Source organism: Ceratotherium simum, chromosome 22, assembly GCF_057802395.1.
Source record: "Ceratotherium simum simum isolate JZ-2026a chromosome 22, ASM5780239v1, whole genome shotgun sequence".
In the NCBI taxonomy this organism is placed as follows: domain Eukaryota; kingdom Metazoa; phylum Chordata; class Mammalia; order Perissodactyla; family Rhinocerotidae; genus Ceratotherium; species Ceratotherium simum.
This window is the reverse complement of record NC_141921.1, coordinates 33,684,024-33,710,014: the sequence shown is the minus strand read 5'-3', so window position 1 is coordinate 33,710,014 and position 25,991 is coordinate 33,684,024. Positions and strand designations below refer to the sequence as shown.

The 25,991-nt window shown below is 55.5% G+C and overlaps 3 protein-coding genes across 5 annotated transcripts; all 3 read left to right on the top strand.

Annotated features, from left to right (window-relative positions):
* Window positions 1–2,756: 2,756 nt before the first annotated feature.
* Window positions 2,757–5,697, top strand: C1QA (complement C1q A chain). 2 transcript variants are annotated; one of them, XM_004425696.3, is made up of 3 exons: window positions 2,757–2,803; window positions 3,714–3,883; window positions 4,941–5,697. In XM_004425696.3, the coding sequence occupies exons 2-3, from the start codon at window positions 3,721–3,723 to the stop codon at window positions 5,513–5,515; spliced, it is 738 nt and encodes a 245-aa protein (XP_004425753.1). In that variant the 5' UTR covers window positions 2,757–2,803; window positions 3,714–3,720; the 3' UTR covers window positions 5,516–5,697. The 2 variants fall into 2 exon arrangements, with proteins under 2 accessions (XP_004425753.1, XP_014639449.1); XM_014783963.2 differs by lacking the exon at window positions 2,757–2,803 and adding an exon at window positions 2,863–2,961.
* A 3,446-nt stretch (window positions 5,698–9,143) lies between these two features.
* Window positions 9,144–13,699, top strand: C1QC (complement C1q C chain). Of its 2 annotated transcripts, none has more exons than XM_087446598.1 (3): window positions 9,144–9,229; window positions 9,531–9,724; window positions 12,846–13,699. In XM_087446598.1, the coding sequence occupies exons 2-3, from the start codon at window positions 9,544–9,546 to the stop codon at window positions 13,400–13,402; spliced, it is 738 nt and encodes a 245-aa protein (XP_087302724.1). In that variant the 5' UTR covers window positions 9,144–9,229; window positions 9,531–9,543; the 3' UTR covers window positions 13,403–13,699. The 2 variants fall into 2 exon arrangements, with proteins under 2 accessions (XP_087302724.1, XP_087302725.1); XM_087446599.1 differs by having other exon boundaries at window positions 9,173–9,252.
* A 3,983-nt stretch (window positions 13,700–17,682) lies between these two features.
* On the top strand, window positions 17,683–24,216 carry C1QB (complement C1q B chain). Its single transcript, XM_004425698.3, has 3 exons — window positions 17,683–17,798; window positions 22,098–22,307; window positions 23,503–24,216. Exons 2-3 carry the CDS (start codon window positions 22,121–22,123, stop codon window positions 24,075–24,077), a joined length of 762 nt encoding a protein of 253 aa, XP_004425755.1. The 5' UTR covers window positions 17,683–17,798; window positions 22,098–22,120; the 3' UTR covers window positions 24,078–24,216.
* The last annotated feature ends 1,775 nt before the right edge of the window (window positions 24,217–25,991 follow it).

Genomic DNA, 25,991 nt, shown 5'->3' with positions numbered 1-25,991 from the left:
TTACTTTTCACACTAATGACATGTTCATTACTATTGATGGCTTTTATTTCTTGGGAAGTGTTTGTAGTCTTGCAACAGCCTGATAAGTGAAATCATCCAACTCTTGGAAATAAGGCGGATAGATAACTGGTGTCCTTTCAAAGTCAAATTAGAACACTGTCTAACAAGCCCTCCTAAGGGTCATCTGACACTCTAGGGGAATGTCACTTTGCTTGACTTATTGTTGACTATTGATTAGGGCCCAGGCTCTGTAAAGATAGCTGTTAGCCGGTAGAAAACTGATAAGTTGCAAATTATTTTTGTCTGGTAGAAATGCAAATGATTTCTTTCCAATAAAGAAGATAAACCCGTTATGATTATTGCCCTATAGAACATTAACCAGTTTTGTATCTAATTTAGCATTCTCATGAATATTCCAGAATTCTTTTTTTGTTGTTGTTATTGTTTTTGTGTTTACTGAATCTCTCTCTCCATATCGCATATCCTTCATTGAACTAGCTTTGTCATCCTGCTGGTTCCTTCATGAATAAGCTACAAAAATACATTGATGTGTGCTCACTATCTATTTCTAGAAGAATTGTGTTTTCAATATTTTGAAAACTATACTTTGAGAAGCCTTTCACAGTGTTTGGCTTTTCCTCGTGCCACCTCTGCCATTTTCTGTGTGACCTTGGGCAAGTCTTTCTGTCTCTGATCTTTAGTTTCTTCATCTGTAAAACGGGAACAACCAGGCTGTTCTGGCTTGACGTGATATTTTAACTCCTCTTACAGGGAAGCAAGGCTGACACAAGGCAGAGAAGATGGGTGCTGGAAGGGGTGTTACAGACCATTTGCGGCAAGCATGCTGGCTCCCACCACTCCCTCATCTTGACAGACAGAAAAAATGAGTCTCAGAGAGGTTCGGTAACTTGCCCAAGGTCACACAGATATTATTCATAATAGTGACTTATTTTAATGTGGTGTTTGACAGTATAAACTTCCTCAGAAATTCATATAATCCCTCAGCAGCCCAGTGAGGAGGCTGTATTATCCCCAATTTACAGATGAAGAAACTGAGGTCCAGAGAAATGATGTGGCTTGCCCAAGGTCACACAGAGATTCCAGCTCTCCTAACTTCCTGAATCCTGGGGAGCAGGATGGGGGGTGCTGGCGGGAGGAGTTCCGGGTCCCACCCTTACACCAGAGCATCCTTGTTTGTGTCTGTTGGATGTGTATTGGATGGCACGCAAGATTGCAACCAAAAAAGGAGTCCCAAAGGCTTGAGAACCCTAGCCCTAGCCCATCCTCATCCGCCCATATACAACAGCCCTCCTTTTTCTCCTCCTCCTCTTCCTCTCCTCCTCCCTCTGGCAAAATTCTCAGGAAAAAAACATGGTCATGGGAAGACGCAGAAAGACATGGTCAGCCCAGGCCTGAACACGTTGGTCTCCAGCCTGGGAGAGAGTCACTCAATCTAAAGAAAAGCATTCGGTGCCGGCCCGGTGTGTAGCAGTTAAGTTGGTGCGCTCTGCTTCGGCGGCCCTGGGGTTCGCAGGTTTGGATCCCGGCCGTGGACCAACGCACAGCTTGGCAAGCCATGCTGTGGCGGCGTCCCATATAACGTGGAGGAAGATGGGCACGGATGTTAGCCAGGGCCAATCTTCCTCAGCAAAAAGAGGAGGCTTGGCAACAGAAGTTAGCTCAGGGCTGATCTTCCTCGCAAAAAAAAAAAAAAAAAATGAAATCATGGGGCCAGCCAGGTGGCGTAGCGGTTAAGTGCGCGCTCCGCTGCGGCAGCCCAGGGTTTGCAGGTTCGGATCCCGGGCGCGCACAGATGCAATGCTTGTCAAGCCATGCTATGGCGGCATCCCATGTAAAGCAGAGGAAGATGGGCATGGATGGTAGCTCAGGGCCAGTCTTTGTCAGCAAAAAGAGGAGGATTGGCAGCAGATGTTAGCTCAGAACTAATCTTCCTCACCAAAAAAAAAAAAAAGAGAGAGAGAGAGAGAAACGCATTCTCAGGGCCCAAGTTGGCAATGAGGAGGGATCTGTGGGGTAAGGTAGTGAGCGCCCCATCAGTGAGAGTGAGTAAGGCTAGATGATCCATAGAGACGTTAACAGCAGTTCTCTAGATGGTAGAATTCATGGGCTTTTGTCTCTCTTTTTTTTTATGTTGGTAAAAGCTAATTATTAAGCATTCATCATGTGCCAAGGGTTTCGTATGTGTATCATGTCATTAAAACTTTATAATAATCGAATGAAGTGAATCTATTGTTCCTAATTTATGAATAAGGAAGCGGAAGCCCCAGGAGGTTAAGTGTCTTTCTAAGGACTGCAACTCGGAAGTGGCAGGTCTGGAAAGCTGATTACTGACCTTCTCGTTACCACCACACTGCTCTTTCTTGGTGCTTTCCCGTATTTTCCAAGGTTTTGACAATGAATACATGTTGTTCTCACAATCATAAAAAAGTCTTACAAGCTACTCATTTTAAAAAGGGTTCCTTCCGCCCTGAGGTTCTAAGCTTCCCTGGTTCTCACAGCCTCCCCCCCAGCACCCCGTCCGCCGCCCCCATCCTTGCCGACTCCCACCTTGCTGTCCCCGCCCCACACCAGCTGGGGCTGGGGCAGGATGTCCCAGTCTTGCTGACGTCTGCTTAAAATGCCCCTGGCGGGCTCTGGCCCCTGGGGCGATGGCGGGGAAGGAGAAGGGGAAGTGCGAGGGGATGTGAAACTTGGCCACAGCCCAGCACCGCCCCTGCTGGGTGTCACACAGGGGTCCCTGGGTGGAGGGCCGGAGCACCCAGTCGAGTTGACAACCCGGCAGGTGAGTCCAGCGTCTGAGAGGGAGGGGGCTGTGAAGGTCAGGGAACCTGAACTGGCCTAGGAGGCTGGACGATGGAGGCAGAGAGGGAGAGAGAGTACGCTAGCTGGTTCTCTGCCGGGACGGGGTTTGGTGGGGCACCGAGCCGGGACCCAGAATGAGTGAGTGGGGGGCCTGGACTCCTTGGGCTTGGGGGAGGGTGGGAGGTGTTTCCACAGACCCATCAACTCTAACCAGAGTTCCTGGGTCCTGGCCTCCCAAACACAAGAAGCTGGGAAAAGGCTGGGAGTGTCGGAGCCCGGTAGCGGAGTTCCAGAGAGGGGACAGTGGGTGACCGTCAGCCGTCTGTCCTCCGCTGGGTGCTGAAAGGGGCCGAGTGTGCAGAGCAGTGAGCAGATGTGTTGTGTCAGTGTTTGTGAACTGCTGCGTGTATGCACAGCTCTGCCATCTGGGTGAGAGAGTGTTAATTAAATAAGGAGCAGGCTCTCAATAAATGTTTGTTCAGTGGAATTGATCCTCTGTGGGAGTATATGCGTGTGTGTGTCCAGCTGCAGCACTGATGGAGTCTACTTGGGTGTCAGTTTGCGTGTCCAGGAGTGTGGAGTGGATTTTTGAGTTCACTTACTGTGTTGTGTAGGTGTGTGGCTGAGAGGCCGTGTTTGTGTGTGTGAGTGTGTAACTGTATGGGTGTGCTCAGTTGCATGTAGGCATCTGTGTGAGTTTGTGGTTCCATGTATCCGTGTGGGGTCCCTGGAGCCGGATGGAGAGTGGACATCAAAGGTCCTCGTGGGGGTGTGTGTGCGTTGGAGGTGGGAGGATGTCTATGTATCGTCGTGTGGGGGGATTCAAGTGTGTAAGTTGGGTGTGCGTGAGCGTGTGATGCCCAGCCCGGCCCTGCCCCGTGTCTCCACAGTGGCATCATGGCAGCCCCCTGGAACTGGATGATGGTCGGTGTGCTGGCCGTATCCCTGGCCTCTACGGTGACCCAGGAAGTCTGCCGAGCACCGAACGGGAAGGACGGGGTCCCAGGAATACCCGGCCGACCCGGGTGGCCAGGCCTCAAGGGGGAGCAAGGAGAGCCGGGTAAGCGCCTCCCCCTGGACCCCATCCCCTCATCCCTTGGCCCGGCCTGGCCTCCAGGGTGGAGACTTGGGGCTGGAGCCGAGAAGCAGGAGTCCACCTGGACCCCACGTGAAGCCCCTCCAGTCTGTGCTTGGCCCCAGGAGCAGGGGGCACCTAGCCCTCCCCTGGGTCGTGTCCCGGCCCCCAGGCTTCTCCGTACCCTCCTACTGCCTGGGTCCTCCTCTAGCTTCGGCCTCCTCTTCCTCCTCTGGAGGATGGATCGTGGCAAGCTATAAATATGAAAGGTCCCAGAGCAGAGCCTAGGCCTCGGTCGTGTTCAGTTACCAGAACGATTAACGCCCCAGGCTTTACACTCAGGAGCCCTTGAATTGCTGTGTGACCTCGAGCAAGTTACTGACCCTCTCTGAGACTCAGTTTCCTCATCTGTGAAATGAAGAAATAACCCCACCTGGTGCAAAGACAGGGGTCAATTAATGGCACCTATCCTTTTTGCTTCCTTCCAGCCCCCGCCACCGACTATGTCCCTGCTTCCCCCTTCACCTTCAGGTTTCAGAAACTCTCATATTCTAGAAAAAAATGCTGGGGATGAAGGAAAAGGGAGGAGGACACGGCCAGATGAGAAAGGAAAGTTTCACGTAATCTCCCCGAATCTCCAGTCCATAGCAGACCAAACAGATCTGCAGAGACATTTGCAACAATTTGCATCTGGGTGTCCCACATGGAGTCCCTGGACCCGAAGGAGTCAGGGTCAGTGGCCTGGCGGGTGTGGAACACACGGCCATGGGCAGGATCATAGTGGAGGAGCCAGTGTCCTGCTTTTCCCAGAACCTGACACTGTCCCAAGTGCCTGTTCACAATTCTTTCCATTTTATAAAGAAGCTGAGGCTCAGAGAGGTTGAGACACTTGCCCAAGGTCACACAGCCAGTCAGAATCAATGTCTTGAAAGCCTGGGCACACCCCTATCCTCTATCCCACAGCAGTTCGGGGCCCCAGGTGTCTCCCTGAGGACTGGCAGACCTCAGACTGTTACTCTGCATCTGGCCTTTCTCTCTACAGGGGCCCCCGGCATCCGGACAGGTGTCCAAGGCCTTAAAGGAGACCAAGGGGAGCCTGGGCCCCCTGGAAGCCCTGGCAACATGGGCTACCCGGGGCCCAGCGGCCCCCTGGGGACCCCCGGCGTCCCAGGACTGAAGGGCATCAAGGGCAACCCAGGGAACTTGAAGGACCAGCCGCGGCCGGCCTTCTCGGCCGTGAGGCGGAACCCGCCGCTGGGCGGCAATGTGGTCATCTTTGACACGGTCATCACCAACCAGGAGAACCGCTACCAGAGCAACTCGGGCCGCTTCGTCTGCTCCGTGCCCGGCTACTACTACTTCACCTTCCAGGTGGTGTCCAAGTGGGACATCTGCCTGTCCATCGTGGCCTCTGGGAAAGACCAGGTCCAGCGCTCCTTGGGCTTCTGCGACACCAACAGCAGGGGCATCTTCCAGGTGGCGTCCGGGGGCACCGTGCTCCAGCTGCAGCAAGGAGACCAGGTCTGGATCGAAAAAGACCCCAATAAGGGCCGCATTTACCAGGGTTCCGAGGCGGACAGCATCTTCAGCGGTTTCCTCATCTTCCCGTCCACCTGAGCAGGGGACAGACCCCTCCCCACCCTGGCCTCATCTGCTTCCTGCCGTGTGACCCCGGCCCACTCACGCCACCTCTCTGGCGTCTATGCTCTGCTCTGTAAAGTGGGGGCGCTGCTGCTTCAGCTGCCTGAAGGGAGATCCGTTTCTTAGACCCCTTCCTGGAATAAACACCTGAGCCCATGTCTGCTGATCTTGAGCTTCACTGGCTTCCCTGGGCAGTGGGAGGGGGCATTAGAGTGACAGCAAGTATTGAGTGCTTACAAGGCAGGCCCGTATTTAGTATTTTACAGTATGCATTTAGCAGGTCCCGGGAGCCTCGTCGGCCTGGGTTCAGATCCTGGGGCCACTATTATTTACCAGCTGGCGGATCTGCGCATGTTACGTAACTCCAGTGAATCTGTTTCCTTATCTGTAAAGTGGGAATGGTGATGGCACCGGCCTCAATGGGTTATTGGGAGGATTAAATGCCTTAATATATGAAAATTGCAGAGCAGTGCCTGGTTCATAGTCAGGGCTTATAAGTTTTGGCTATTGTTACATTTTGTTTAATCTTTACCATCGAGCTCTGAGGTGGGTGTTACGACCCTATTGTACAGATAATGAAACTGAGGCTGAGGGTTCAGGGCAGACATAAAGCCCGAGGTCAGCGCTTAAGGAGAGGAGCTGGGATTTGACGCCAAATCTTACTGATGCCCAAGCCTGTGTGTTTAACTGCTGCCCTCCCAGCCGCCACAGCACATGCCTGACAGATGACATGCGTGCTTCCCAACCCTGAACCAGAAAGGCAGGGGCAGGGCTGGGAGAGGGGGAGCCATCCGCCCAAGCGCATCCAGCCATCCTCCCCGAAGCCAGGTCTTTGACTCCAGCCCTGGGCTTCCACCCAGGCAGGCAGGGAGGCTGGGGCTGCTGCCTGCTGGGCATCCCGCCTGCGCAGGGGCCTGGGAGGGTCTGGAATGTTCGTGGTGCGTTCTCAGGTCCCATTTAGCCCGTCCGGGAGCTGCTCAGAAGCAAGAAGCCCCACTGCATCCTTTGTAGGTGAGGAAAATGAGGAGGCTGGAAGTTTAGCCCTGAAAGTGTCCAACGCCCTGTGCGTGTTCCCAGAGAAGCCGGTTTTATCTCTGTGCTGCACACACGCACACGTGAACACACGCACAATCTACACATGTACACCACACACGCACACACACCTCCCTCGAGACGCACGTGAACCCACATTCCTGGACGGAGACTTGTCCACTCTCCGCTGAGACAGGGGCACAGTGGTGCCCTCCCTCAGCGCACACCCACTGCCTTAGACACGCCTATGCACAGCCCTGGACACACACTAGGTATGCCTTCAAACCCACAGACACACTTGGGGATGCCTCAGGCACCCGAGTGCCCCCATCAGCCATCAGTACTCTCACACACACACACCGGAGGACATGTGTCCCAGACACAGCCCCGACACGCCGGTGTGCACCACCTCCCCTCCCTCCAACACGCACCTGCCTTAGAAACATTCTCTCACACGTTGGCCTCCAGACACACTCGCACTCCCTCAGGGCCAACTTCCGAGACACAGGGACCGTCTCTCTCGTCTACTAACCAACACACGAGCAGCCTCGAGTCCTCACGCACACACCCCGCCTCTGACACACTCAGGACCCTCTCCTGGGGCTGCACTGCCCAGCCCGTCCGCAGCCTTTGGGGTCAGGAAGAAGAGAGTGAGCCCTCTGCAGCCCCAGGGCAGGGCTGGACCCCTCGCGGCCCCTCAGCCCCCTCTGGGTCTCTGCTCTGCCCAGAACACACCCCACAGACTGTGAAAAGAAACAGGTCTTGGGGCACCCCCTGTGTGCTGGATGTTCATGGCCATGGATGCATTTAATTCCAGCAAAATCGGTGAGGACACTGAGGCTCAGGGAAAGGAGACATCTACCCTCCCAGAAAGTGGCAGGGCCTAGACTCGAACCACGTCTGTCTGACCCCAAAGAGGAGGGCTCCTTTCCTTGCAATTGGACTCAACGAAAATGTCAGGGGGAGAGGCCCTGTAAGTGGCAGGAGAGGCCAGGCTATAGAAACGGGGGGTGAGGGAGTGCAGCGCTGCTCCTTCCCCCAAATTCCACCCACCCCGACCCCTGTGCCAAGGCAAGTCTCTGGCCCCTCCGGGAGGAGGCAAAGGAGCCTGAGAGGAGCTGGGCCCGGCCGGCGGGGCAGGGGAGGGCTGAGCGCGGGCCAAGGCTGCCACCTGCTGGACACGCCAGGCCCAAGAGCGAACACCACAAGGACAGAAGATGGGAGCCCGGGGCGCCATGGGGCCGGTCACCCACCACCGCACTATGCTGTGCCCTGATTCTGCTCTTCCCAGCCCTCCACCTGCTGGGGGCTCCCAGGGCCACAGGCATTCACATCCTTGCTCTCGTCCCACGCTCTGCAGCCCTGTGCCACAGGGTGGAGGCACAGATGGCGAGACTGAGGCCCTGAGGGTCACTCAGCGAGGCAGGGGCAGGGCTCTGAACTCCTGCTCACGCCCAGCATGGGGCTAGCATTGCGTCTGCTGAGCCCTCACCACCGCCATGCATGGGAGCTGCTGGAACCCCCACTTACAGAGGACGTCAAATCACTCACCCCAAGTGATATAGGGGCCAGGAGTGGGGTTGGGATTGGAACCCTCTGCTGCTCACCCCTTTTCTCCCTGGAATCTTGTATGAGGACAAGAGGAAGAGAAGAGGGGCCTCTCTCAGCTCTGCCAGCCTGGCCCCAACTGGCAACCCCTCACGAGCCATAATCGCCTCCAAGACCAGAGGCAGGGGCCTGGGGGTGGAGGTGAGGGAGGAGGTGCTGGCAGGGAGGATGGGATCATCAAGGGAAACCAGGGGCCCCAGCAAAGGAAGAGGTGCCAACATGCAAAGCTTGCCCACCCTATACATATGGGAAGACTGAGGCCTAGAGAGGCCAGGGGATTGCTGAAGGCCTCAGGACAGGGGAGCGGCAGGGCTGGAAGCAGACCCCGAGGCTGCTGACTCTGTAACCAGAGCAGCTTGTGCACCACAGCACTGCCTGCTGTCAAAGCTTGCCCATCCTGAGTGTCCACCCCCAAGTGCTGCAAATGGGATGTGGCATATGGAAGTTTCTAGAATAAAGCCTGCCACTTGACAAGTGCGTGTGAGGCTTGTTTCTGGGGGCAGCTAAGCAGAGGGGTGAGAAGAAGGCTTTGGACCCCAAGAACCACTCACTGTGTGACTTTGGATTTCCCCCCCTTAGCCTCAGTTTCCTTATCTGTCATGAGGGGATGTTAACTCCCTTCTAGGGGTGTTGTGAAACAACTGAGTCTCGGGGACAGTGGGTGCTAACAAACGCAGATAGACACTAGATGGGCTAAACTTGACCCCAGGGGAACTCTGCCCAGAAGGCTTGTGTACACACATACCCCCTTCCCCAGATCCGGAGCAGCAGCCATTTCCTCATTTCAGACACTCATGACCCGGGGTGGGGGGACACAGGGGTGTCACTGTGGTCAGCCTGGCTCAACACCCAAAGAAAGTGTCAAGTCAGGAAAAATTATGGGAAAGGGGATGTGGGACTGGGGGGAGGGCGAAGGAGAGGAGGGGGCCGCCCAGCCTGCTCTGGGCCGTCCCTGCTGGGGCCACTCCGGCACGGTGTCCTCCTGCCTGGGAGAGGGGAAGCAGACCTGAGGACATCTCTGTGACCAGACCAGAAACCTCCCACCCCCAGGTGAGGCCAAGACCCCTTCCCAGGTGAGATCAAATGGCAATTTTCCCCCTGCTGCCTTCCTGAGACGTGGTCCCAGGACAGCTTGATTTGTGAGAGGAAGGAGGGCAACTCTCCCCACTGAGCCGGGGCCTGGGCTCGAAGGGGACGCCCGATTCTCCATCCATTGTGTGGTCCCAAGGGGTGTGGGGCCTGAGGAAGGGAGGCAGGATCCCGAGGGCTGAGGAGGACCGGCCCTGGGGAGTGAGAGTGTGAGGAGGATGGGCGAGGGGCTGGGTGGCAACTCAGCTCTCTCCCCACCCAGCTCCTTCCCCAGGATGGATGTGGGGTCCAGCTCCCGGAGCCCCCTCGGACTAAAAATCCTGCTGCTTCTGCTGACGCTGCTGGTGGGGGGCCAGGCCAGCACAGACTGCAACGGGATCCCGGGGATGCCGGGCATGCCCGGGGCGCCAGGGAAGGATGGGCACGATGGACTGCCGGGGCCCAAGGGTGAGCCAGGTGAGTCTGCCGGCCTGGTGGGGAGGGGGCCCTGAGGGCCTGGGGGCAGGGGTCGGAGTGTCCATCTGGGGCTGACCTGGGGGACGGGGGCCTGCAACTTGATGGCAAGAAGTGCGATCCCTCCTGCCACACCTGCTCCCAGGGCAGAGTCCAACTCACAGCAAGTCCAGTCCCTCCATCCCCAGGGCCCAGGCCTCCCCAGCTCACCTCTCCGCTCCTCAGTTTCCTCATCTGATAACAGGGAGGGAATAAGGTGGCAGGAAGTGTCGCGGGAGATGACCCACGTGAAGACTTTGATAAACTCTCACATGCTAGGTGACTATTTATTACAACCCTCTGCTACTAGCCCTGTAACATGGACCCTGGGGGAAGGTGGCCCCCGCCGTGAATATACACAATGCCAGACGCCCAGGGTCCAAGTCCCAGCCCCACCACCTCCCACCGTGCGAACTTGCGCAAGTGACTTAACCTCGCAGGGCCTCAGTTTCCTCATCTGTAAAACGGGGAGATGGTATCCCTCCTGCACAGGGGTGACATGATGATTAAATGCATTTAAATATAAAGTAGTTCTGAGCACGTGGTAGGTACCGGATAAGTGCAGGCTGTGTGGTTGCTATTGCTATTGTTGTTGTTTTTATCGGAGATCTGTGCTCACCTTCCTGCCAAGGATTCTGGGTGGTCGGAGGGGTGGGGAGTGAGAAGTTGGGATCACAGCCACAGACCCTTCAGCAGGAGAGTCCTGGGCAAGCCATGGTGTGAGCGAAGGGGGCTGAGGACGTGAATGGGGGCTGTGCTGGGTGAGAGCTGGAATCTGGGGGTCCCTTGGCTGAGCAGGTGTGGATCTGGGGGGCGGAGCATGTCTGGAGCGGGCGTGGGTAAGGCTGGGTGGGTTGGGCAGAGGTGATGGGGTGCAGAGGCAGTGGGCGGGGGAGGCCAGGTGAGAGGAGTGTCCTTAGGAATTTCCCCACTGTCACCTCCCCTCCCAGCAATAGAGTCGAATTTTGCCAACATTCCAGAAGGAATTCTCTGACTCAGGGTGAGCCGAATGAGGCCCCCAGGTCTGCTTTTCTTGGGACCCTGTCCTTCACAGCTGCGTCTGGCCATCACACTGCCCCGGGGGCTGATGGGCATCAGTTTTCAAGCTCCTGCTTTGTGCCAGGCACAGTTCCAAATGCTCTGCACATATTGATCTCATGGGGTAGATAAAATTAACTCTGTTTTACAAATGAGAAAACTGAGGCCAAAGTCCTTTGAAGAAGTAACTTACTCCCATTTTACAAATGTCAAAGCTGAGGTTCAGAGAGACTGAGCAACTTGCCCGAAGCCACACAGTGGAATCCTGTCCAACTCCAAAGGCCATGCCCTTAATCACTTCCCCCTACTGCCTCTCAGGCCCCATCCCCACTGCTGTGTCCTGCTGCTCCCCACTGGTGGCAGAAGGACATCCCGGAGGACAAGACAGCCCTGCTCAGCATGACAGGCATCACAAGGACCCGCCACTCTGAGCACCTCCTATGAGGCACCTGGCACGTGCCTTCTCCCACCCCACTCTTCCCGCGGCTCTGTGGGATCCCTTGTCTCAACTGGGAAAACAGGCTCAGAGAGGGGAGGTCGCCTGCCCGGGGTCACATAGCCGAAGCCTAGGCCTGCTGGGTCCTGAACCCCCACTCCTAACCCTGGAACCTAAAAGGCTCACAAGCCATAGAGGGGCTGTCACAAATAGGTCTGCACAGACACCCACCCCTAAGGAAGTGAGAGGAGGAAGCGGCCACAAGGGCCAGCAGGGGTGGTCAGAGAGGGCTTCCTGGAAGAGGAGACTAGAGCCAGGCCCTAAAAGATGAGTATGGTTTGGACAAGGGGAGAAGAACCTCGTAGACACTCAGATAATTAGGGTGGTAACAAGAATCAGACACTCCGACAGGGACTCAGCCAGACATCACTTTGAGTCCTAACTCCACCTCCTACTGGCTGCCTGGCCTTGGGCAGGTCTGGCCTCAGTTTCCCCATCTGTAACATGGAGGGAAGTTGAACCAGGCCAGCCTTTCATAAGGCGCCGAAGTGAGCTGAGCGGGGCTGGGGGAGCTGGAAGGAGCAGCCCTCTTAAGAGGGTGGCTTCTCTTTGGCTTCATCCCGTGGCTCCCAGGTGCTAAGCTGGCCTAGGATGCTTCCATCTCAGGAACGGACATAGGTTTTGTGGGGCTCTGAAGCTTATCGAATGTTGACGGTCCCCTTTAAGAAAAATAATACAGACTCACGGATACATGGATTGCGGGGGGGTGGTTATACAAATCTACACACGTGACAAAATTGTGCTAGAACCATACACACACACAGCTCGAGCATGTCAGCTAGACCTCTGTGTGTTGTTACATGAAGGTCAGTTTCCTGGGTTGGATGTTGTTCTCAGTTATGCAAGACGTGCCGTCGGGAAAACTAGGTGGAGGGTACAAGACCTCCTTGTTCTCTTTTTTTTTTTTTTTGCAACTTCCTAGGAATCTAGAATTATTTCAACATAAAAAGTTGAAAACAATTGGAAATATACAATTAGGCAAAGAGCCTTGAAGGGGCCAGTGCAAGTTAATGGGGCCTGTAGCTTAAGTTTCATGAGCTTCCCAGGAAATCTGCCTCTGACCAATCTTTTGATTTTTGTCAAGAAAAACTAAGACGCTAGGCTTTTAGGTGAGGTCTGAATTTGTTAATGTTGGGCCCTAAAAAGAAAGTTTAAAAACATCGTGCAGGCCAAACAGAAGGAATCTGAGGCCACGTGCTGTCTGTGGGCTGATAGACGTGGCCTCTGGCATGCTTTCTGAGATCCCGCCCAGCTCGGACCCCTCCTCAGCTGGCTAGTCCTACCCTCTCCATCACGAATGTGGAAACTGAGGCCAAGAGACAGGGGAGGGGCTTAGCCAGGGTCAGAGGGCAAGTCCGCAGGGAGGCAGGACCTGAACCAGGATCTCCCTCCCCTCTTGGTCCCTGCACACTGCTCCCAGGTGAGTAGGCCATCTGGGGAAGAAGGTGCTGGAAACCAAACTCCTGTAGTGTGTCCCCTGGAGGACAGCCCCAGGCTGCTTCTCTCCTGTCCCCTGCCCTGTCACTTCCTTCCCGCCTGCTCTCTCCCCAGGAATCCCAGCTATCCCCGGGACTCGAGGACCCAAGGGTCAGAAGGGAGAACCCGGCGCACCCGGCCATCCAGGGAAAAATGGCCCCATGGGAGCCGCTGGGATGGCGGGCGTCCCCGGCCTCATGGGCCCCCCCGGGGAGCCAGGCGAGGAGGGCAGGTACAAGCAGAAGCACCAGTCGGTGTTCACGGTCATGCGGCAGACGTCCCAGTTCCCCGCGGCCAACAGCCTGGTCAAGTTCAACACGGTGGTCACCAACCCGCAGGGGGACTACGACACGAGCACGGGCAAGTTCACCTGCAAGGTCCCCGGCCTCTATTACTTTGTCCACCACACGTCGCAGACGGCCAACCTGTGCGTGCTGCTGTTCCGCAGCGGCGTCAAGGTGACCACCTTCTGCGACCACATGTCCAACAGCAAGCAGGTCAGCTCGGGCGGGGTGCTGCTGCGGCTGCAGGTGGGCGAGGAGGTGTGGCTGGCCGTCAACGACTACAACGGCATGGTGGGCACCGAGGGCTCCGACAGCGTCTTCTCCGGCTTCCTGCTCTTCCCCGACTAGGCGGGCTCCAGCCCCCGGCCGCCCCGCCTCCCTCAGGTTCCCTGCACGAACCCACCCTGCCGGCCATGCCAGCCAGTCAGTCTCTGTATTCTCACTCAGCCCATTCTCCCCACCTGACAGACTCCTCCTCCAGGAAGCCCGCCCTGACCACCCTGCCCCATGAGTCCTCTCCCTCCTCTGAGCTCCTTCCGGAGTCACTGCGTTGACACTTAACCGACACCTCTGGTACTGTCCTTAGCGTTTTCCAAGGCTTGGAAGAGGCAGGGAGATATATAAATAAAGAGTTAAATCAATTAATATGCATGCCTCAGATTCCTCGCTGCCAACTCCTGGAAGAAGCAGGTGTCTTCATCAACATCACACCTGCCGCGGCAGTCTGTGGGCTCTCGGACAGGACGTCTAGTTGGGGCTTAGGAAAGGTGGGTGCCATGTTGAGCCACTCGGCACCATTGGGCCCCCAGGGGCCGTCCGCCGTCACCTGTTTGGTGAGAGGCACTGCTGCCGTTAAAGGTATCCGTGCTCACAGGCGAACGGGAGTGTGTTTGAATTCCCAGACCTGTGTGGAGCGATGCTGAAGTTCAGGACCACCTGTCACAGGAGGGGTCTGGGCCCAGGGAAGCCCAGCGTAGACACAGGCCACATGTGCAATGAATTTGTGCCAAATTAATGAGTGAACTGGGGTGAACAAATGAATGAATAAGTGAGTAAATGAGTGACTAAAAGCAGAATAAATGAGTGAATTTAAAAAATCACAATAGCTACCATTTATTGAGCACTTACTATGCACCAGGCATTATGCTAACCCATGTCTTGAGTCATTGAATATTTATAGCCCCGCTCAGAGATGGGCAGGAATGGATGAGAGAGTCTGTCTCCTGGAGGTCTGATTCGCCCCGAGTAACTGACAGGCTCAGGGAGCCCCCAGGAGGTCGTCTGACACCACTGCTGCCCACCCGCTGTCAGGGTTTCACCATGAGGGTCCAGACAGTTGGGCCCCGCTGCCCCAATCCTTGCTGGGGGACCAGGAGGCTGGCTACGAGCTGCAGCACTTTCCCTGTGGCAGCCACGAGAAGGGGTTGACAGTCCAGGTTCGAAAAGATAAAAAGTGTAGGTTTCCTGTGCAGACAGTGGGGCCAGGCCCAGAGCCCAGGGAGACCCGAGGCTCACTCAGGCCTGGGAGAACCTGGCCCGGCCTGGCTGGGATCTCAGTTTGGTTCCACGAGGCCCCGCGGAGCTCATGGAGGCACCGGCCAACAGAGGTGGGCTGTCAGAGCAGTGGCTCGAGCCCAGCTCTACACCCACCTCCATCCACTTCTGCTCCCTTGTTCCTGAGAGGAGCTGTTTCACACCTCCGTGCCTCTGCCCATGATGTCCCTTCATCCCGTGGGGTCCCCACTCCACTCTCACAAATCCTCCATCCACCCAGATAATACACACTCAACTGTCAGGCGCCAACACAAAAGTCACCTCCTCCATGAAGCCTTCCCTGATTCTCACCCTCGTGTGCCCACAGTTCCTTCCACAGTCTTGGACCACAAACTCTGGACTCTTTAGAGCTCAAGTTCTCATATCTGGTAGTACAACAAAATTCTCTGCAGATTTATTTACAAAACAGATTTCTGGACCCAAGTCTGTCTTATAAAGTTTTGGGGAGGACGGGGCGGGGGGTGAGTAGGCAGTTGGCCCGGTGAAGCAAATGCCCGTGGTCCACCAACTGGCTTTCCCGCACTTGTTTCCTTACAGATCTGCCTCCCTCACTGGCCTCTGAGCATCCTTGAGGCCAGGCCGCTTTGATGCATGCCTGGCACACAGTAGGGGCGTGGGAGACGTGTCGGGGGGAAGGAAGAAGAGATAGACACACACGTCCACACACACACACTCACACTCACTGAGAGCAAGAACAGAGGCAAGGGCCGAGGAACCCAGCCTGGCTCACGGGTGCCTCTGGCAGGGACAGGGCCGGGGTCACAGGGCCGCTCCATCCACCATTCGGCGGTCCGCACAGCTATGCCCCAAGTGACATGTCCTTCTTCTCATTTCTCTTTTGTTTAAAAATCAATACCCCGTTCATGTAGGCCACAGTGTCAGATCAGAAACCTGTGCTTTGGAAATGCCCTTTTTGTATGCCATTTTTATTTTCCGTAATTGTTTTCTTGTTCTCTCTTCGTCAGGAGAGACGGGCCTTTGAAAATACCAGCTTGTCTCTGGGCTGAGGGGAGCCGGGCGAGGGTTTTTAAGGGGGGCAGGCGAGGAGGGGTGGAGGGCAACAGGAACTAGAATGGGACACCCCAAGCTGCAAGGAATCTCTCCGACCATGGGACGTTGAGGGGTTTTGGGTTTCTTTTCCACCTTTTGTAGGGATCGTCCCCTCTCTATCAGGGATGCCAGTCAGCAATTTTGTGGGTACACAGACCAGCTGGCTCCCACTCAGGGGCCAAGGTCCAGAGACCCCCTAGCCCCTGCTCCCTAATCCAGGCCTCCCCCTAGTCCAAGTGTGGCTCCCGTGCGCCCAGGCTCCAAGAAATCTGTCTTCTCTTCATGGAAATCATACTGTTCCCAGGTTCGCATTAGGTGTCCACCGAGGGCTGGCACTTAGCTAGGCCCTCCCTCGACATGCACGGTTCCCTCACTGGCCCCCATAACAACCCCAGGAGGGGGTGCCCTAGCCCCCAATTCATATAGGGGACACAGAGGTCAATAAATGTACCTGAGGCCACACAGCTCGAACGAGGTAGAGCTGGGCTTCAGACTCAGCATGGGGTTGATGCCAAAGCCCGTGCCCTCTCCTCCTCCTTGCTGCTTCCTGTTCCTAGGCTCGCGCTGCTTCCACCCAAGTTCAAGCCCATTTTCTCCCATTCCCGTGGCCACTGAAGAATTAGAGGCCCAGGGCCACACGGCCTCAGGAGCCCTCAGACGGACCCCTGGACCTGCTCAGAGCCCACTGCCTTCTCCTCCCCCCAGGCCTGGGCCCCTTGGGTCTATAGTCGGCTGAGCCCAGAGACCCTTCGGTTTGATCAAACTGGTCTCCTCTTTCCCTTCAGCACTGCAGGCAACACTTCATTCCCATCAGGCGGCGTCCACAAGCCCAGCGATTTTCCATCTCCAAGCACAGCTGTCAGAGGGCCCTGCTGACCCACAGCAGCTCCCGGTGCTGGGCGACAACTCTCCCTGAGAGGGCCACGGAGCCTTAGCCGCAGCCTCGCTAAGGGGCTGACGTCCAGCTCCGAATCCTGCATCTGCCTCTTGCACGAGGTGTGGGTTCCAGCAGTCACTCCTTTATTGTGACACGTATCACAGGAGCAGTGAAACCGTTGTGTCATTAACACAAGTCTCCTCCAGTGGAAGGGATGCTCCATGGGGCAGGAACCACGGCTGATCTGCTTGTGGCTGTCTCTCCAGGGCCTAGCACACAGAGATATTTATTCACCATAAGTATCTGTTGCATGACGACTCTCTGCCCCCTGGGCCTCAGTTTCCTCATACGTGAAATGAGCGGGATGGGCCTGGTGACCTGCAAGCCCTGACTGAGTGTGACTCCAGGATCAACAAGCAACAGGCCCCTGCCCATGCCTGTTACTGTCATCAGCTTCAAGCCTTGCTGGAAGTAGAGGAAGGGACATAAATAAATAATGCCCACGTTTTAAATTCATTTTTCATGATTAGATTATGTTCTGAGAACAGGGAAAGAGCAGGAGTGCCATATGAGAAGAAAGCAGAAGAGACGAGCCCAGAAAGGGGAAGCCTGGGACGTGGCATGATGTTAACAATTAGCATGTACCCTGCACTTCACAGTTTACCCTCCTCTTTCTCCTCCACCGTCCCATCTGAGCCCCCAGCGCCCTCTATGATCTGCAGAGCAGGTGCAATTACGGTCCCATCGTAAAGCAGAGGAAATTGGGGCTCCCTTGAGCTCCCTTGGCTGCTAAGTGGCGGAGCCGGAACGCGAATCAAGGCTTCTACTCCAAATCCAGCGCTCAGGCGCCAGGCCGGCCACGTTTTCATTTCATTGAGGAACACCCCGTTCCCCGTAGAAGACCGTGAGAGCAGGGCCCTTGGCAGTTAGCCACCAGTTGGGGACATCTCCCAGGACAGCCTTTCTCCCCACAGCTGCTGAGCCGGCGAAACCAAACTCACCACCCACCCACCCTATTTACAGTAAACCCCTCCAGATTGCAGAAACAGGACCTGAAACTGCCTGAGGGCAGCAGGACAGGGTACAAGTGGGGTGACGGGGAGGGGGGCCAGCCTGCGGGGCCCCTGGGTGGGAGCTGCCAGGGGAAGGCCCTTCCTGTCTCCGGGGAATGGAACTTCCGCTTTGGACTGAGAGCAGCAGGCTCCCGGCTCCTAGTCCCACTGCTGCCCAGCCCAGAAGCATCACAGGAGGCCGAGTTCCCAGGTGAGGATGGGGTCGGCGCCTGGGGGGACTTGCCAGCAGGGCCAATACGGTGGAGGGTGGTGATTCCCAAAGTGTAGGCCTTGCATCCCCTGCCTCAGAGCCACCTGGGGTGTTGAACAGTGAGGGTTCCTGGGCCCAATCCCAGACCTTGGGAATCAAACTCTCTGGGGGTGAGCTTGGGGGTCTGCTGGTACCTGGGGCCCCAGGTGATAGGGAGACAGCCTAAAATGGGAGCCACCAGCATGAGGGCTTTGGGGTCACCGAGACTGGAGCTGAGTCCTGCTTCTGCCTCTTAGGTGCTGGTGATCTGGGCCAAGTCACATATCCTCTCTGAGCCTGGACCCTCTCTGGGGATAATAGAACCTTTCAGGGGTGCTGTGAGCCCCAAAAGAGATCAAACTTAGCCAGTGCTCAGCACACTATCTGGTTCAAAATATGTCAGAGGCAGAGGTGAAATTAGAACGCAGGTCCCCCTCCACCCAGCCCAGCATTTCTCCAACACCTGCCTTCTCTTAGTTCCTCGCAGTCTGCTAAGAAGGCTCAGCTTGACTTTCAAGGAAGTAACTTGACTTGCAGGCAGAATTGTGACTAGCTATTAGTCCTAAGAGAACTCAAAAACGTTCGTCAAGGAGGAGTGGGATCAGGCACTGCGCTGGGGACCTCCTTCCTTTTAGGTTCCATCTCATTTAACCCTCTGGCAGCCCTGTCAGGTAGAAATGAACTTTGCCAAAGAGGCTCAGAGAGGTTAAGGCACTTGCCTGAGGTCATGCAGCAACGTAGCAGCATAGGCGAGGGGGATTCGAGGTCAAGTTGGCCTGACTCCAAGTGAGGGGAAAAGGGACTGTTGCGGCTGGAAGGAGATGGAAGGGTCAGTGATGTGGGGAAAGACGTGAGGAGCAAGGCTGCTGGGGGTGACGGAGGGTGAAGGCAGGGGCGGTCAGACCTGACGAGTTTTAAGTCCTTGCCCAAGTCTAAGACTCAGCAGCCTCTGAAATGGGCCAGAACCCAGATCTTCCCACTCCCTCCACCTCACCTCCTGCTTCCCAAAGAAATCTAAGTCTCTTCATCGGTCAGGATGCTCCCCCCAACCCCCGGCAGCCGGTCAGAGCTCTCCACCCCTGGGCTGCCTCTGCCTGAGACCCCCTCTTTCTGAGCCCAATCTCCCAAAGGACCAGATCCCTTTTTACTTTTCCAACCATCTTCCATCATGTCCCGAAACTTGGGGATTCTTGGATGATGGTGATAACTAAAAAAATAGCTAATATTCATTAAGCATTTCCAACATGCCGGACTCTGTCGTAAGCCCTAACTCGTCTGTCCTCCCAACAACCCTACCAGGTAGAGATTAGCATTATCTCCATTTTATAGAAGGGGACCAGAGAGGAGAGGCCAGAGAGGAGAGGTGACCAGCCCAAGTCCTTAGCTAGGAAGTGGCAGAGGTTTGGACCCTGGCAGCACTGCTTCCCTTATGACGCTCTGGGCCTCTCACCACCGGGGAATGTTTGCTGCCTAACGATCGCAGCAGTCACAGTAATGATAAAAGCTTCGCCAGGCCGCGCACCCTGCCCTGCTCCAAGTGCAGCCCGTGCTTGAGCTCCTCTGCCAGGCTGTCGGGCTCCAAAGCCGTGTTTTAACCACCAGGTGGAACGACCTCGATGTAGCCCCCCGTGAGTTTCCAGATTGAGTGGGAGTGGGTTTGAATCCCAGCCGCGCGGGGGCTGTGTGACCTTGATCGACCCTCTCTCCCTCTCTGATCCCCAGTTTCCTTTCTGTAAAACGAGAAAGCAGGGGTGCTCTCTCCGGGAGTTGCCATAAGGACCAAATTAAATGAGATAATGGCACGCAAAGCATTTGGGACAGAGCCTGGCACCTGCTAAGTGCCCAACGCATGGGTTATTCAAGTTGTCAAACTGTCATCTTGTGAAACCTCCAGCAAGAGTGGGAACTGATGCTTACTCAAAGTTAATCGGGAGCAGCCCCTGAGCCACCACTCTTGGGAGCACGACAGAGCCTACGCTGGTCACCTGTGGCCCTGCCCACACCCGTCTCTGTAGCCCCACTGTCCTTGGTGCCCACCACAGGTTCTGGCATAACTCGGGGGTCTGGGCAGTAAGTGGGTTAGGGCTAGACTGAGAGGCTGAGGTCGATTTTCTGAGCTCAGGAGCCAAAAATCAGCCGGCTGTTCTGGTCTCAGGAAGGCCTCCACGTGCCAGATTCCGGGCTGGTACAGCCAGCATGAGGCAGAGAGGGCAGGGGTTTGGCCACAGTTCTGCCATTCACCAACTTGCCAGGTAACTTGGGGCAGGTTGCTTTCTAATGTTGGAGCCTCAGTTTCCCCATCTGCAAGATGGGGAAATAATCACAACCCGCTTCCCCAGAGCGCTGTGAGGATCAGACAGCAGCAGCAACGAGGCTGAACAAGAGCTCGGAATTCCATGACTCTTTCCCAGCCGTGGCCCCTCCTGGATCCTCAGCTGTCCTGGGAGGTGGACAGGGACCACTCTGCTCTCCTATTTTAAGAGCAGAAAACAGCTCAGCCTCTGTGGGATAAAGGGGTATGAGGGAAGGCTTCCTGGAGGAGAAAGCCTTTGACCTGAGCCTTGAAGGATGGGGAGAATTTGGATCTGGGCAAAGCTGGAGTGGCTGCCTTGGCAGGTAATGAGATGCCCATCACTGACAAGGTGCAAGCCATGGATGGAAAAGTCCTTGGCAGAGATGTTATTGAGGAGACTTAACAGTAGATTGAGGGTTCCTCAAAAAGTTAAACATAGAATGACCAAAAATAGGTATTCAAACAAATCCTTGTACGTGAATGTTCATAGCAGCATTATTCACAATAGCCAAAAGGTGAAACTTCCCAAATGCCCACTAATAATGAATGGATAAACAAATCATAATATGTCCATACAATGGAATATTATTCAGCCATAAAAAGGAATGAAGTACTGATACGTGTTACAACGTAGATGAACCTCAAAAACATGAAGCTAAATGAAATAAGCCAGGCACAAAAGGTCACATATTGTGTGATTCCATTTATACAAAATATCTAGAATAGGTAAATCCACAGAGTCAGAAAGCAGATTAGCAGTTGTCAGGGGATGAGGGGGGAAGAGGGATTGAGTACTGCTTCATGAGTACAGGCTGTAAGTCTGGGATGATGAAAATGTTTGGGAACCAGAGAGAGGCAGTGGTTGCACAATATCGCAAATGCTAAGTGCCACTGAAATGTTTTCTTTAAAATGGTTAATTTATGTTATATGAATGTTGCCTCAGTTGAAAAAAAAGAACAGGCTAAGGGTTGGACTAGATGAATTTTCAGGTCCCTTCTGTCCTGAGAATTGATGCCACGGGGCACTGGCCCTGCTGACCAGCTCAAGACAGCCAAGGGCTTCTTCCTTGTTCTCTGGGATTAAGACGGGGCCAGCACCGCCCTCTCACCAGGCCCACAGCCTTTGGAGGGACCTGAGAATATTCCGCCAGAAGGGATGGCCTGGCATGCTTGGCAGGGACACTGGCTTCAGTGCCACAAAGGCCTGGGTTCAAGTCCCAGCTGCAGTCCTTCCTGTGTGACCCTGAGCAAGTGACTGGGCCTCTCTGAGCCTCAGTCTCCTCTTCGGTGTAGAAATAACAGCTTCGCCCATGCAGGGCTGCTCTGAGGATATAAAATGGCCCACTTGGAAGCAGCCGGGGCGTCCTGAATTCAGAAGCTCTAATGAATGAGAACACTTGCAATAAAATCCAAAACCCGCACACCACAGCCATCAAGGCCCCGATCTCCGGTCACTTGGCCCCCTCACTCCCCTCTGGCCACACCTGCCTCCCTGCTGGTCCTCAGCACTCCAGGCTGTGTCCCACCTCCAGGCCTTGGCCTCCGCTGTCCTCTCCTCTCCTCCTGGAACATCCTTGCCCCAGCCTTTTCTGAATCTTCAGCTCTCGGCCTACACATCACTTCTCAGCGACCCCTCCCCTGTCTAGCAAACTGTCCCGGTGGGAGGACTTCCCCCACAAAACCAGCCACCTCCCACCCCAGCCAGTTACTCTGCCTCGGGTACCCTTTCATTTCTATAAGAGAGCACGCAGCACGGTCTCTAACTCCTCGTCTGTCTTCTCCTAGGCTGTCGGCTTCACGAAGGCAGAGGACACGTCTGTCTTGCTCATCCCTGTGTCCCCCGCACTCAGAGCAGGGTCGGTGGCTAGCACACCCTCGGTGACCACGTGAACAAAGGAAGGAATGAATGAACAAGCGCGAGGAGTCTCCCCGGTAGTAACCTGGCCCATCTTCTTGTCCCCCCGCAGGAAGCAGCTGAGACAGTGCAGAGATGAAGACCCTGATAGGCAGCATCGTGGCGATGCTGCTGCTGCTGCTGCTGCTCCTGGGTCTACTGGACGTCTCCCAGGCCCAGGGCAGCTGCCCTGGGTACCGGGGCATTCCTGGCATCCCAGGCATCCCGGGGGCACCTGGCTCTGACGGCAAACCTGGGATCCCGGGGATAAAGGGAGAGAAAGGTACTGCGGGCTTTGGGGACACACTCATGTCACTCAACAAGGCCCCATCTCCTGCCTCCCAGGTCACAGTTGCCCCCCCTTAGAGATTGCAAAAGCATTTGCAAATCCACCAGCTTGCTGAGCCCTCGCAATAAGTTTGCAAAGAGGGAATTCTGATCCCCATTTTACAGACGGGAAAACTGATGTCCAGAAGGACTGCTGACTTGCCCAAGGGAGCCCAGTAAACGTTGAGGCCAAGAACAGACCACAGCTCTCTTACCACTAAATCCAGGTATAGAGGGGACTCCACTGCGGCCATGCGGTCCTGGGTTACCTCTAGGACAAGCGGCTGCGCCTCTCTGAATTGCTACTTTCTCACGTGTAAGATGGAGACGATGATACTTTTGCAGGGTTGTCGCAGGGTTCAAATGAGACTTCTCACTGTGAAAACCCTCCTGCAAAATGCAGTTCATTTATTCATTTCGCCATAGCCAACACTCTCCTCATTTAATCCTCACGATCCCACAAAATACCATCATCCCCATTTCACAGATGAGGAAGCTGAGCCTTGGAGAATGTGACTCAGTCAAGGTGACACAACTAATGATGGTAGATGTGGCGTGAGAAGCACATCTGTCTGTCCTCTGAGCCCATGTTCTCAGCCACTATGCTCTGCCACTCTACTGGAAAAGAGAGTTCTCTTGTGTTGTGCCAAACCAAGGGGTCGTGGCTGCTCTGAGTGGTGGAGTGAGAAGGATCCTAAGGCCCACTTCCAGGGTCAGCAAGAAAGAATGCCGCAATTGATTAAGGATGTCTGCCATGGGAGAGCGAGTGGAGAGAGGCAGCACGTGGGCCAAGAATGTATAATCCCTGCTCCAGGCTTACACCCAAACAAGGGTGCCTGTATGAGCTGGGGTGAGCTCATACATTCCTTAGGGAGCCCAGCACATTCCTTAGGGAGACACTGCTCCCCACCCCCTGGGCGTCTGTCCCCACTGCCGTCAAGCACATCAGACTCGGAAAGCTGGGCTGGAAGGAGACTCAGAGGCCCTCTCTGACCCTCCTCCTCTTCTTCACAGATGGTAAGCTGAGGCCCAGAGAGGAGGGGACCTGCCCGAGGTCACACAGCCAGGCTCCCTGCTTCCAGCCTAGGGCTTCCTCCTTGGGTTCTCAGTGATCGCTGGTCGCCTCATCTCTCTTGTCTCTGCTTTTCCAGGGCTGCCAGGGCTAGCAGGAGACCATGGCGAGTTCGGACAGAAGGGGGAACCAGGGACTCCTGGGACGCCAGGAAAAGTCGGCCCCAAGGGCCCCGTTGGCCCCAAAGGTTCCCCAGGGCCCCCTGGAGCCCGTGGGCCCAAGGGTGAATCGGGAGACTACAAGGCCACACAAAAAATCGCCTTCTCTGCCACACGGACCATCAACAGCCCCCTGCGGAAGGACCAGGCCATCCGCTTTGACCACGTGATCACCAACGAGAACCAAAACTACGAGCCTCGCAGCGGCAAGTTCACCTGCAGGGTTCCCGGCCTCTACTACTTCACCTACCACGCCAGCTCGCGGGGGAACCTGTGCGTGAACCTCGTCCGCGGCCGCGAGCGCATGCAGAAGGTGGTCACCTTCTGCGACTTTGTCCACAGCACCTTCCAGGTCACCACGGGCAGCATAGTCCTCAAGCTGGAAGTCGGGGAGAGCGTCTTCCTGCAGGCCACCGACAGGAACTCCCTGCTGGGCATCGAAGGCGCCAACAGCATCTTCTCTGGGTTCCTGCTCTTCCCGGACATGGAGGCCTGACCTGTGGGGCTGCCTCACCCCCTCCCCACCCGCTCTGCCGCCAGCACTGCTCACTCTACCCCAGCACCACCCCCACCCAGCCAAAGCGCGCAGCAGGGCTCCATGGGTGTTGCTGAACGAATGCGTCAATAAACTCCTCAAGGCCAAGGGACACTGGTCTGATTCAACTCTGTGTCCAGCACCTAGCACACAGCAGGCGCTCAGCAATGCTGCTTGAATGCTGGCTGAATGACTAAACAATGAATGAATGAATGAATGAATGACTTCTGAAAATAGAAACTCTCCCTAATCGGAGGTGATCGGAGGGTCAGACTCTATGTCCAGCCCTCTGACAGCCACACAGTGGGAGACGGGGTGAGAACACCATCTACTGAGCACCTACTGTGCTCCAAGCCCTGGGCTGGACCCTTTCCTTGTTCTCTCATTAGTCCTCACACTCATCCTTGGCGATAGGTTGCATCGTGCCCAGTTTACAGGGGAGAAGACTGAGGATCAGAGGGATAAAGGGATTGTCCTTGATCCCACAGCAGAGCTGGGATTCAAAGGCAGGTCTGCCCACTGACGACCTGAGACCTCTTTCAAGGCAACATGTCTAGGCCAGCCCCCAAAGGAGCTTTCTGCTTGTAACTTCATAAACGCCCACCCAAGGGATAGAGGGGTCCGCCTTGGTTGACCTTGGATCCAAGACCCTTCCCCTTTTGATTCTCCCCATATGCTCCCCTTCCAATATCTTCCCAACCTGGCACAAGCTCAGCCATCCAGTTAGAACAAATGTCACTCCCCTGCTCAGTAACCTTCCGTGGCTCCCCACTGTCCACTGGATATAGTCCCAGCCCACAAGCCTGGCCTTCAAGGCTCTCTATGGGTTGACCTCCCAGCCCCTCTCCTTCCTCTCCTGGAGGGAGAATATCTCTACCCAGACCAGCTGGGCCCTTTCTGTCCTCCAGGCAAGCACACGCTGTCCTGCCTCGTGCCCTTACTCTCGCGCTCTCCCTCCCCTCTGCCTATCTAAGTCCTTGAAAACCTCATTCAAGCCGCACCTCCTCCCTGAAGCCCGGCCATCCCAGCCTCACAGCTCTCACCCCTCTGACCTCCTCCAACCCCATTTCTCACTTGTTCAGGGCTGAGCACGCACAACCTGCATCTGGCTTTTCACCCATGCCCACACCATCCGCCCACCAGGCCGTGAGCTCCTTCCCCTGCCCATCTCTGAACCCCGCAGAGCCCAAGATGCACAGCGGCCTCTCAATAAAGACTCGTTGCCTGAGGGGCCAAGACAGGCACAGGACGCCTCCAGCGTCCCAGCCCCGCACCTGCTCTCTGCAGCCCCTCCTACTAGCCTACGCCACCAAGACCGTCGGCCAATCCTGGCCCGAGGTAGGAGGGGTTTAAGGCACTCCGGCCAATCACATAGCGTCATGGCGCCAGTCCAGCCTCCTGTTTGGCTGCCGTGTTTCTCAGGACTCCGTTCATTGGGCGCAGCTCCTGCCGCATCTTCTGGGCCTCAGGCCTGGCCTTGATGACCTGCCGTAACTTCAGGCTCTCCAACAGGGACCTGGAGCCTTTTCTCCAGGGGCTAGGCCTTCTTTTGCTGCTCAACCCTTTTAGTACAAACTGTCTGCTGGGCCTTTGAGTCTAGTAATAACAGTTATCATCATCATAACCACACCACAGTTGAGTTACACTGCACAGTTGAGTTGAGTGCACCTAGTGCTTTGTGTACATTAGCTCACTCCATCCCCACCACAGACCCTAGGAGTTACATAGTATTATCCCCATCTTACAAATAAGAATCTGAGGCTCAGAGAGGGCAAGCGATTTGCCCAGGGTCACACAGCTGACAGGTGCACAGCTGGGATTGGAGCCTGCTTCTCTTTGTCTGAAAGCTCTTGCTAAACCTGTAGACATACCACT